Raw genomic sequence first — 12370 nt, forward strand, 5'->3', positions numbered from 1 at the left:
GTAAGTCACACAATGCTAAATTCTATATTTACAAAAATTCTGCCTGCTAGTAGGCTGTTGCTTTTGATATAGCTATTCTTACAATCATAGCAAAACAAAAGTTAGGTGGAAGAAAGATTTGAAAAAGAATGCAGTTAATTCATCCACTGGTTCAGAATATTTGATGTTGTTTTCTCTGCAAACACATCAATCCCATACCCTTGTATATTAGAATAACAATGGCCTGGTACAGATGGGCCCAATGCGGCATGCTGGAGCTGTGCTAGGGTTATGGGACCACTTGGCAAACACACAGTCCCTAACCCTAGCACGTACAGAGTGCGTGATAATGGTGGCACTCTGTGCAGACAGGCACCGCCATTATGATGCCATGGCTGCACCGCATCCAAATGGTGCGGCGTGGGCGTGACGTGTTTGTGCTGTCCCAAGCTGCTTATGGCGTGAGAAGGAGCTCCGAAACGGAGCTTCTTCTGGTGCACGCCTTGTTCCCTCAGCCACCAAACGGCTACGGGAACGGCACCAGGGAGAAAGGGGCCGATTGGCCCCTTTCTCCTCTGGCTGCAGCTGTCGAGGTGTCCTGAGGCATGAAGCCCCAGGGACACCCCTTTTCCAGGCCATGTGGAAGCGGCATTTTGCCACTTCTCTGTGTCCTGGAAAAGCGCTGGGTTGCAGCTGCAGGGGCTGCTGGTGAGGCTGTCCTGCCTCCAACCCAGCAAAAAAAGGGGCGGCTGCAGACCACCCCTTTTCTGCTGTCTGTACCGTGCCTTTGAGGACCATTCTTGCAACTCCCAGTGGAACTACAGTACACATGTAGCACAGGCCTTGCTGTCTCCTCAAAGAAATAAATAACCCATTGTTTGTTATGCAGATATAATTTGGGTGTGAGGAATTTGCAGAAGATAATTAGAAAACAGGGTTCTCGCCTTTTGTACACCTCCCCCATAATTCTTCTTGCAGTCACCTCTCCTCCCTTTATGTGGCTGCAAAAGAGTAAATGAAACTAGCCAAGGAGACAAAGGCTGGGGGAAAGATTAGAGAATCAAACTGGGGGAGTTAAACAACTCTTTCCCCCTGTAAATGCCCCTTCCCCATTACCAATAAACCAGAAAACACATATCTGAGAAGGAATTAGCACTATCCCTCTTAAAAACATGTGTAGATGGATTTTGAATGGATTGCACTATTATTGTGCTGGAAGCTGCCTTGGGTCACCATCCTGGGAGGAGGGTGCATATAAATAAAAGTTATGCTTCAAACATCTTGTTTTCAAAGATGCCAGTCTAACCTTTCTGGGAATGGAGCTCTACAGCTTGGAGCAGGCTCCAAGACAGCCCTCTTCCATGTTCCCACCAAATGTACCTTTGGGATGCTGGGAGCAACAGAAAGGATCCAAAAGATCTGAAAACATAGACAGGTCTATACGAGAGAATAGAGTCCTTCAAGTCACCTAGATCTAAGCCATATAGAGCTTTATAAATCATGGCCAGCTCTTGAATTTTGCCAGAAGTGGACCAGCAGCTAGTTGAGCTGTTGAGACAAATTAACAATCTGGCTACAGTTTTTTGGACCAGAAGTCATTTGTGAACACTCTTAAAAGACAGCTCCACAAAAAGCACATTACATTAATCTAAATGGCATGTAACTGGCTGTGTGTGTTACCATGGCCAAATCTGATGCCTCAAGGAATGGTCACAGCTGTGCATAAACCTTGATTGTGCAAAAGCCCTTCTGGCCACCAGTAACACCTGAAGTTCAGGGTTGAATCGTGTTCATCCATTCTGTGGACCAGCATCTTCAGGGGGAGTCTAAACTTGCACAGGCTGAATCCATATTCCCTTATCAGCTGACCAGGGTCACCTCTGTCTTGTCTGGATTAACCTTCAATTTGTTTTCCCTCACCCAGTCCATTATAGCTGTCAGGCACCAGCTTAAAACTGGAACAGCTTCATTGGATTCTAGTTGAAAGGAGCAAGAGTGGGTGTCATCCACATACTGATGGCACCAAATCCCAGGAGTCCTCCTTGTGGGTTTGCCCCTTGTAGAAGGAATGGAGCCACTGTAAAACATGCCTCCAAATCCCATTCCAGCAAGATAGGCCAGAAGGATACCATGGTTGAGAGTACTGAAAGTTGCCAAAAGGTCCTGCAGAACCAACAGAGATACACTGCCCTTGTCCAGTTCCCAGAGCCAGTCATCCTCCAAGGTCCCACAACTATGTCTGAAACTACTGTGGATTGAAATTGATCTAGATAATAAATCTTATTCAAGAAGGCTTGGAGGTCAGAAGCCACCACACACTCTAGTGTCTTGTCCAAAAATGGAATACTAGGCACTGGTCAATTAATGCTTAATATCACTGGAGCCACTGAGGACTTTTCCAATAATGGTTTTATAATGGTTTCATTTAGGTGTGCTGGAACTCTGCCTAGTTTTAGTGAGGCATTAACTACTCTCTCTACTCTCACAGCTAATCCCCCCCCCCCCGCCCGAATGTTGTTTTTTTTAAAATAAACCAGGATGGGAAAGTATCTGACACGCATGTGGTGCTCTCACCTCTCCAATAATCCTGTTCACATCCTCAGGTTGTACAAAATTAGCCATTGTGTGTTCCTGTTAAATTGCTATTTAATTGTAAGTTAAATGCCTGAACTTAAAAGCCTTACCAGAATGCAATTGGAAAAATATTATGCATGATTATATTGCCCCCATTCTTCTTTTGAGGTTTGAAGCTAAGGAAACAGTTGCAGGAATTTTTGAAAAACCTATTTCTCATCCACCTCACCAACCACTTAACCCCCCCCCCCAAAAAAAAAAAGTCCAGTGGGAAAAGCTTCAAATGCCTGTGTTACTGTGCCTCTTTTTCTGTTATATTAAAGGATGAAGTGGGTTGACATTAGCTATTCTACTCCATACTAGTGGTCCAAAAGAGGCTAGTCCCTTGTTCTGGCAATTATTCTGGAGGATTTGCTAGTTGTTAATCTCTCCTGGCACAATTTCAATGGCTTTCTTAGATTATTTCTTCTCATGTTAATGAATGTTGTGGGCTTTTTCTTCACCACTTCTACAATGCTTTGCTAGCAATCAAACAGGCTGGGTTTCATGCAGCAGTGCATAAATAGGCTGCCTTTTCTTCTTGTTCTGTGAAAGATTCCAGTACAGCAGAGATTTCCTCTCTTCAGCTTTAACACTTGTCCTTGCTTGCCTGAAGTAATAAAATAGGTATGATTTTTGAGAGGGCAAACTGACAATATGTTGAATTACATGCCACCTTAGTACAATCTTAACAGTGCTTACTTAGAATCAAATCTCATAGTATTCCATGGGATTTACTCCCAGGTGAGTGTACATAAGACTGTGATTTACTACTGTGGATTTGGGGATTATTCTATGGACTGTGTTATAGAAGCTGTTCCTATATTTGTCAACTCTTTTTAAATACAGGCCCTTTCTTTATAAGCAAAATATCCCAGGACTGTATTTAAGCTTCCCAAAGTCCCTTTTCAGTGGCAGTCAATATCTGCTCTGCCCTTAACAAAAGATTAGCAGACTAGCTAATAAAGCACCGTTTAATGTGCAAATTGTGGTCCATCCTCATTATGGTTCATCCTCATTAGTCCCATCATTTTTAATGGGAAACTGAAGCCAAGACTTTCCAACCATTTACTTGGGAGTAAACTCCACTGGAATAAATAGAACTTTCTTGCACTAAAAACATAAACAGACTGTAAGGCACAGGCCTAAACCACTTTATGAGTTTCAAAATGAATGGATTCAGAACGCTGCACTTCTTCCATTTGAATGCCACTTCCATTGATACCTTAAGCACAGCCTCATTTGGCACTAAATATGTGGTCCAAGGATCAAATTGCTCACTTGTATTAGCAACAGTATATTACATTTCAAATGTTTAAAGTATTTTATGTAAGCTCTCTTCCCACCATTCTCACAAGAGACCTGCAAAACAAGCCAGGGGCCAGGTCCATAGCTGAGATGAAAATGAACTGAGGACTTCAACGCTCACATGTTTAAATCTTTAACACTTCAAAACCTTTCAGGTCGGATTCACTTGCACCTACTTTTGCACCAGCTTTCATTTGAAAGCGAGCATAAAATTAAAATGTCCAACATAAAATATTTAATTTCATTCAAGTCTAGTTTAATTTTCATTCAACTAGAATTATAACAAATGGCCATCAAAAGGTGTGCATCTATTGAATATTTGCAGCTACTTATGCATTTAAAAACCCAAGCCACCTCTTTGGAGGTGAGGCTGCAGAGTTGCAAGGGAGTCCCTGCTAAACAAGCATAAATTGCAACACCTTGTTTTGCATTCTTTGGAAAATCAGCTCATCTGCTCAGTTTGCAATTCAGAGAGTTTGTTTATACACCTCTTTCACAACCAGGACTCTCAATTCTATATTTTTAAAAGCAACAACATATCACTCACAACACCAATACAAGGAAAATTGTATCGACCCCTAAAGTCTCTTCCAACCCTATGATTTCTATGGCTGCATCTGCACTGCAGAAACAATCCTGTTTGACACCACTTTTAACTGCCCTGGCTCAATGCTATGGAATTCTGGGAATTGTAATTTATTGTGACACCAGAGCACAGTTATACTGTAGTTTGTAGCACAGTTGTAGAACCAATTGTAGTTTACCATGGCACCAGTTATGGCTCTGCTCTGGTGCCACGACCAACGCTCGGTCCCAGAATTCCATAGCACTGAGTCATGGCAGTTAAAGGCAGCATCTACACTGCAAAATTAATGCAGTTTGACATCACTTTATCTATCAAGGCTCAATGCTATGGAATCATGGGATTTGTAGTGTTATGGGCTGTCTAGCCTTCACTGTCACAGAGCAATGAGGTCACAACTACCATTCCCAGAATTCCAAAACCTTGAGCCATGGCCATTAAAGTGGTGTCCAACCAGATTATTTCTGCAGTGCGGATGCAGGCAAAGTGGTCTCAAACCGAATTATTTCTGCAGTGAGGCTGCAGCCTATGATTCTGCATAGCTAAGATACTTTAGATACAGTTGTTTTTGGATACTTTGACTCTTTCCTGTAGCTTTTCTGACTTCTTTCAACAGGAACAGTACAAGAAACATGTTGGCCTTGTTGGCCTCTTTTCCAGAATCAACTGAGATTCTACAGAAGCCCTTTCAATACAGTGGGTCCTTGGTATCTGCCAGGATTTGGGTCCAGAACCAGCCCCCCCCCCCCGGTGGATATCAAAATCCTTGGATACTGAAGTCCAGTTAAATACAGTGGCACAATAAGATGGTGTCCCTTGTATAAAATGGCAAAATCAAGGTTTGCTTTTTGGACTGTATATAGAGTGGGCCCTCCCCATTCATTGGGGGTTAGGGGCACAGGACCTGAATAAAAGTGCAGAAGCAGCAAATAAAAAAACACTGTTTTTTATCTGAGGGAACAACTCTCTCAGCATCTCTAGGTCCTCCAGGGCAGCCCTGTGGCCAAGACCTGCCAGACGTTGGCCATGAAATTGCGCTGGAGGACCTACAGATGCCTAGAGAACCAGTATGGTTTTTTGGCAGAGGTTGGCCACAGAATCACTCTGGAGGACCTAGAGAGAACCTAGTAATCAAATCTGTGAATAACCAAAGCCTCCAAAGTCAAAGGTGTAAATGTGGAGGGCTAACCGCATTTAAAAAGTATTTCCAAACCGTGGATGCTTGAGATCCGTGGATAAAGGAGGGCTGAGGGTACCACTAACTCAGCCAGCCTCTCACCCACCTAAAGGGGTGGGAAAGGGGGGCTTTCCCCTCTTACCTGAGTGAGAGAGAGCTTCATCAGGGTCAGGATCAGGGTGAAGAACTGGAGGACACACACACACACACACACACACAAAATCACAAGGTGGTATGTTTGGTGTGCAGAGGCAGTCCCTCATCCACCTAAAGAGGGTGGTGGACAGAAAAGGAGGACTTTCTCCTCTTACCTGAGTGAAGGAGACATTCATGAGGGTCAGGGGGAAGAGCTGGAGGGGATATATATATATATATATATATATATATATATATATATATATTCTCACACACACACACACACACACACACCCCTCTCTGTTTGGTGTGCAGAGGCAGCCCCTCCCGTGGGGTACCTGGGCGAAGTAGAGGTTGAGGAGGGCGAGGGTGAAGAACTGGAGGCAGACGGGGCAGCAGTAGAGGAGCCAGAAGGCCAGGGGCGGGAGGGCGTTGGCGCCCCGCGGGTCCCTGAAGTAGAAGGAGAAGAGCAGGGTCCGGAGGGCGGCCCAGAGCAGGCAGAGGAAGAGGAAGACCGTCTGGAAGCTGAGGCGCTTGTGCCGGAGCCGCAGCACCAGCCAGAGCTGCCCGTAGACCCAGAGGAAGAGCAGCGCGTAGAGGGCCGTGTAGACGGAGGTCAGGCCCAGCTTCACGAAGGGGGGCACCGCGGGGCTCAGGGTGGGAGGCCAGGAGGCATTGCCCCGGGGGCCCTCCATGGCAGCCAGCCTCAGAAGGAGAAGGAGAAGGAGAAGAAGCTGCCTCTGCAGCCTCCTAGTCCTCGCCTCCCTCTCGGCAGCATCTCCTCCTCCTCAGAGCAACCCAGGAGGAGCAGAGGAGGAGAACAAGGCGCACTTCCTCCTCCTGGGTTGTTGTTGTTGTTTTGGAGCACATGACCGGCCCCATCCCAATGATTCACTAGCTGCCTTTCCGTCAGCTGTTGGCAAGGCCAGACTCCAAGAAGCAGCTCCTCTCTCTCTCTCTCTCTCTCTCTCTCTCTCTCGAGATGCCTCCCCATTGCGGAAATAATCCGGTTCCATAGCGCTTTAAGTGCTGCCGCTCAGTGCCACTACAACCACCTGCAACCAACTTCTAGTTGTGGCTCTTCTCTGGTGCCACAACAACTAACCACAACCAGCTACCAGTTGTGGCTCATACCACAACAAACCATGTGTTGTACAACTGTGCTACAAACTAAAACCATATGTGTGCAGCGCAGCAGCAGCCCCGGCGTCTCTGCGCTGGACCCTCTTCTTTCTGGACTTGGCTTTTGCAATGCAACACTCCACCACTTTGTTGTTGTTGTTGTTGTTGTTGTTGTTGTTGTGTGCGTGCCTTCAACCCCTTTCTGATTTATGGGGAACCAAAGGTGAAGCTATCATGGGGTTTTCTTGGCAAGTTTCTTCAGAAGGGGCTTGCCATGGCCATCCTCTGAGGCTGAGAGGGTGTGACTTGCCCAAAGTCACCCAGGGGGTTTGCATGGCCGAGCCAGGATTCGAACCCTGGTCTCCACACCAGGGTTGTAGTCCAACACTCAAACCACTATACTACACTGGCTCTCTTTTTACACCACTGTTTTTCAACAGAGATTCTCCTCTCTTGCCTAAACCATCTTTTTATCTTGATTGAAACAAGAAAAAACCTGAATCAAACCAGAACAAGATTGGATGAATTTTGCTTTCTGCACTCCCTTCTCAGCGACTGTGGCTGCATCTGCACCGCAGAAAGAATCTGGTTTGATCCCATTATAACTGCCATGGCTCCGTGCTATGGAATTCTGGGAATTGTACTTTGTTGACGCACCAGAGCTCTGCTCTGTAATCCGCAGCATGTAATTGTGCATTTTGGTTGGCCCAATAAAGGCATCGTTGTTTGGTGGATATATAATCACCTTCTACATAATTCTGTAATTAACCACATGATCCTTCTGCAAAGGGACCTTGCAGCACCTTTGAGACTGGGAAGCTGTAATGGAAGAGGAACTCATTCCTTTTTATCCAGTAATCATGTAGACATTTGTAGACTTCAGCCTCTTTTTTTGGTAAACTTGAGGGAAGTAGGCTCAAGTCTAAAGCTCAGGCTACCAACTTCCGTCTTTCAGTTCATCTCAAAGGTGCTGCAAGGTCCCTTTGCATACTTTGCAGACGAACATGGCTATGTATTAAAATTCTACATGATTATTGGACGAGGCTCTGGAAAAGGAATTAGTTCCTCTTTCAGTGCAGCTTCTTGAATTTTTCCAGAGGCCTATCTCACACACAAAACTATGGGAGGAGGGGGGGGGGGAGCCAATTGGAAACTATGAAAATCTGAAATACAGAACGATGCTTTCTGCACAGAATCACTACTGAGCAACGATGGGAAGCAACAGAAGAGTTCAACCAAAAATCACCTTGCAAGGATATAAGGTCCTGAGATGACAAATTCTTCTGCGTTACACTGGTGACGTCATGACAGTCAATATAGGGTAAATATCCCAGTAATTCAAATTTAATAAGAAGCCCAGCAATGATCGCAGCATCACAGAAAACCAAGATAAATCACCTTGCGAAGATTACACTGTGATAATACTTCCAAACTGATGGTAATCAAGGTAGCAGTATGAAACGGGTAGAAGCAGCACTGGTAGCATTGATGCAAGTAGCATTAGGAATCACACTGGCAGCAAATAGTTACCTCCAGAATTTTGAGGCTGTTTCAACTTAATCGTTTTCTTTAGTAGCATTGTAACATTTCAATTCCAGATTATAATTCAGGAAGATATAGTTCCAATTAGCTTTTCCATGCTTCTGAATATGTGAAATTACCACACATTAACAGACAAATATGCAATTATCACAAAGAAAACAACCAATATATCACTCCTTACACATATAACCTACTTACCCATATTTTAGGCCATATTCAGCTTGCATGTAACAAAATCCCATGAGTACAAACTGACTAACTAGTGGTGCTAATACACCTTTACTCCTAAATACCCTGCAGGCGGCTTATTCATGTGTAACATTTCTTAAAGGAATATTGTAACTAAACTAAATCTCTTAACGTGTAAGACCTAAGAACAGGCTGAATTACATAATGATATTCCATTACATACAATAATATGAATATAATGAACAATGAGCTGAGAAAATAATACAATGTTACAGCTGATATTGATTTAAATTACAGACTCATGCGCAAACATGACTGTATTAGTATCCTATATTGAAGATGTGTACTTACTACCTCTAAATGAAGTTCCAACAATTCATTTGAACCCAAGGGTTTACTGGAAAATACTCTCTATGGGCAGAATGCCTCACTTTATGCACGTTTGCTTTGTGGGAATTCTCAATTAAAGGGACCACACTAAAGGGCTTTAAGCAAATAAGTATTTAAGAATTACACAAGACTAAACAGAATATAATCTTTCTTCTAATGTCTTTTAAGAACAAGAAGGTAGCCTTATTGTGTGATGGAAATAGTAGCTAGTTGAGGTGACACAGGTTCAAATCCCCTCTCAGTTGTGAAAATCACTGGGGACCCTTACCTCTGGAAGTTTCTTTCGGTCTGACCTCTCCCATAGCGTTGCTGACAGCATAAAACAGCATTGTGAGGAGATGTATTCTTTCCTGAGTTTGACTGAGGAAACCAAGGATAAAAATAAAGTAGCATAAATTTGTGTCAGTTCATAGCCCTATTGGGTTTATTGTTCTTATCTGCTGACATGTTGACTTTGACTTATGGGGACCCTATGACTGAGAGACCTCAGTCACTCTGTCATTAACAGTCTCATTCAGATCTTGCAAACTATCCATCTGCAAAACAGTCTTCCTGTTTCCTGTTGCCTTCCACTTTGCCAAGCATTATTGTCGCTTTTAGTAAATCATGTCTTCTCATTATATGTCCAAAGTATAACAGTCTCAGTTTAGTCATCTTGGCTTCCAGAGATAGCTCAGGCCTGATTTGCTCTCTCTCTCTGTGTATGTATGTCTGTACATGTTCCTTCAAATTGCCTGCTTCTTCATTAAATTAATCTATCATCTTTCATCTGTTTTAAATAGTTATTCAGTGTATTGTTTCCATCAGCATTTCTTCTTGATCATGCAGTGTGTTTCCTTGCCGGTCATGCTGCACCACAACTCTTGCTTTAAATTTCCCTTTGATTTCTAGAATCTTGAGGAAGAGGTATTTTTTGTTCTGGTCTTCTTTTTCTCTGCATTGATTGTTATGGTAGTTTTATCTGTCCACAAGTCAGCTCTTAACTGCTTTAAGAGTTTAATATGTTATCCAATTAGGCTTTCCTTTCTTTTTGGCTGCAGATAGAATCTTTTTCCATGACTTCAGTTCAGAGTTCTTCTGGATCCAAGTTAAATGTTCTTCAGGTTGTGTTTTGGCATGATGATTGGTTTAGTGTTCTTCAGCTTTATTCTAATTTTTGGTGTTAGTAATTCATGGTATGTGACACAATCTGCTCTTTATCTTGTTTCTGCACAGAGAATGGGGATTTTCCATCTTCTGCTTCCAGTTATGTAGTCTATTTAATTTCTATATTGGCCATCAGATGATAGTCATTGCCATTTCTTTGGTTGCCAGAAAAATGTTGGCTCCACAACATGAATTCAGTCACTCTTCTGCTTCCTTTCTTGATCCTAGGCTAAATTCCCCAACAATCTTTGGTTCTGCTCTGTTTCCTATTTTTGCATTCCAATCGCCTATATTATAACCTGCCCTGTTTTGTTGTGTTGTTTTTCTGGACTCTAGCATAGAATCTTTCAATTCCTTCCTCTATGATTAGATCACAAACATGGATTATGGTGATATTGATGGGTTTTTCCTGATTTTGTCTTTTCCTTTTCTATATTATTCATTCAGACTTTGTATTATATCCATTGACTGCTTTTGTTACATCTCTCCTCACTATTAATGCCAGCCCTTTTCTTCTCAGATTTTTCATGTAGTTCATAAAATACTATGTTTTTTCATAAAATTTGGACAGCAAAGTTTATGAAATTTCAATGTCTTCAATATCTTTTAACATCAGTGAAAAGACAAAATCTGTAAGTGATGCAGAATTCCTGCATCTCATTTTGGCATAATTTTTTAAATGGAAATATACATTTTTGTCTCAGTCTGAAGAGGGAGGCAGGGAGGGAAACACCATGAAAAAATAAGTGGGAGAGAGTTTCCCAATCAACACATTGTATGATTTAATTACAGGATAGTCTCACTTTTTATTTCCTTCAGAAATTTACCTATAAGCCTTCGTAGAGGTCCATGGGATGGTTATGTATATAGCTTGCATAATGTGTATATAGCATATTATCTGCTGCTTTTCTGCTTTGTTTTGCCAATGAACAGTGAAACCTAGCTTTTTCATTTTACCCTATAAAAGCAGAAAAACTTCCATATCCTTGTTTCTTCTGTAAATAAAGGGCTGAAAATTGGCCAGAATGGCAGCTGGAAGTGATGTTATCTCCCAGGTGCTGAAATGTGTTGGCTCATCCTCTGAGGGGAGTGCATGGGGGGGGGGAATGACCCCATCCTCTCCACAGTTGCCCAAGGGGGGAAGCCTGTGAAACCTTTGAATACCTCTGATTTTGGAACATTCTCATCTGCATATCTCTTATTTTCTGAGTAAACTGTCTGGAGACCTAAGATGTTGATCTACTTACCTATTGTTCTGTTGTTTAAGGAAACCCTTCCCCAGGCAAAACTCCATAAAACCCCAGAGAACAATCATCTTATCTCATCACGTTGCCAAACTCCACCTTCACTCACTGCTTGAGCTCAGACTCTGCTGTTGTGACCATCAGAGGAGAATCCAGCATTGCAGAGTTGTTCTACACTTGTTAGACAATTACAGTCGGCCCTTCTTATACACGGATTTTTTATACACGGATTCAAGCATACACGGTTTGAAAATGTTCCAAAAAAGTATAAATTTACCTTGATGTTTCATTTTTATTAGGGACACCATTTTGCTATGTCATTATACTTAATGGGACTTGAGCATACACGGATTTTGTTATACACGGGGGATCTTGGAACCAAACCCCAGCGTATAACAAAGATCCACTGTATCTCTGTTTATTATTTCAAACTCTTGGTGTGGTGAAGGCAGAGGATATTATGACCAGCCTTACTTTCCCATGAATCTGATGAAGTGGACTGCATTCAATAAAAGCTCATGCCAGACAAAAACGTCTTGGTTTTTAAGGTGCCCAAAGATTTTCTGTTATTTTTACAAACCTAACTTCTGATCCCTTCATGTCAATGAAATACTGACTAAGCAGAAGGCATCCTGATGCAAGCATCGTAGGAATATTTGTTCACTTTCTTGTTTATATTTAGCCCTGACAATATCTGCACCAACATTCTTAATTATCTTCCTCTACTGTCAAGCTAAGTCATTCCTCTGTGACCAAGTGAGCATACTCCAACTTAACCCAGTGACATACAGATAATTTTCCATTGTGTCTCCTTTTATACTATCCCATATCTTGCTGCAGAAGCAAAATAGTAGTCATCTGGTTATTTTGGCAAACCAAAACAGATTTACAGTGACTTCCCCCTTAATTTTTAGAAGAGGAATATGGGTAGGTATGAGCCAA

At 42.6% G+C, this 12370-nt stretch overlaps 1 protein-coding gene across 3 annotated transcripts in view; it reads right to left on the bottom strand.

Moving 5' to 3' along the window:
- Positions 1-6680, bottom strand: part of GPR137B (G protein-coupled receptor 137B) — a 37728-nt gene extending 31048 nt beyond the window's left edge. The window contains exon 1 of one of the 3 annotated variants that reach the window (XR_016281727.1): positions 6134-6679. Coding sequence is in view for 2 of the 3 variants with exons in the window: in XM_089529870.1 (XP_089385996.1) it covers positions 6134-6490 (357 nt within the window). In the remaining variant the exon portion in view is untranslated. Of the gene's footprint in view, positions 1-6133 lie in introns of all 3 variants that reach the window. The other 2 variants (XM_089529870.1, XM_089529869.1) reach the window with 2 other exon arrangements.
- Between the last annotated feature and the right edge of the window lie 5690 nt (positions 6681-12370).

This window comes from Sceloporus occidentalis, unplaced genomic scaffold (genome assembly GCF_023333645.1).
Source record: "Sceloporus occidentalis isolate IW3139 unplaced genomic scaffold, rSceOcc1.0.p SCAF_6, whole genome shotgun sequence".
NCBI lineage: Eukaryota > Metazoa > Chordata > Lepidosauria > Squamata > Phrynosomatidae > Sceloporus > Sceloporus occidentalis.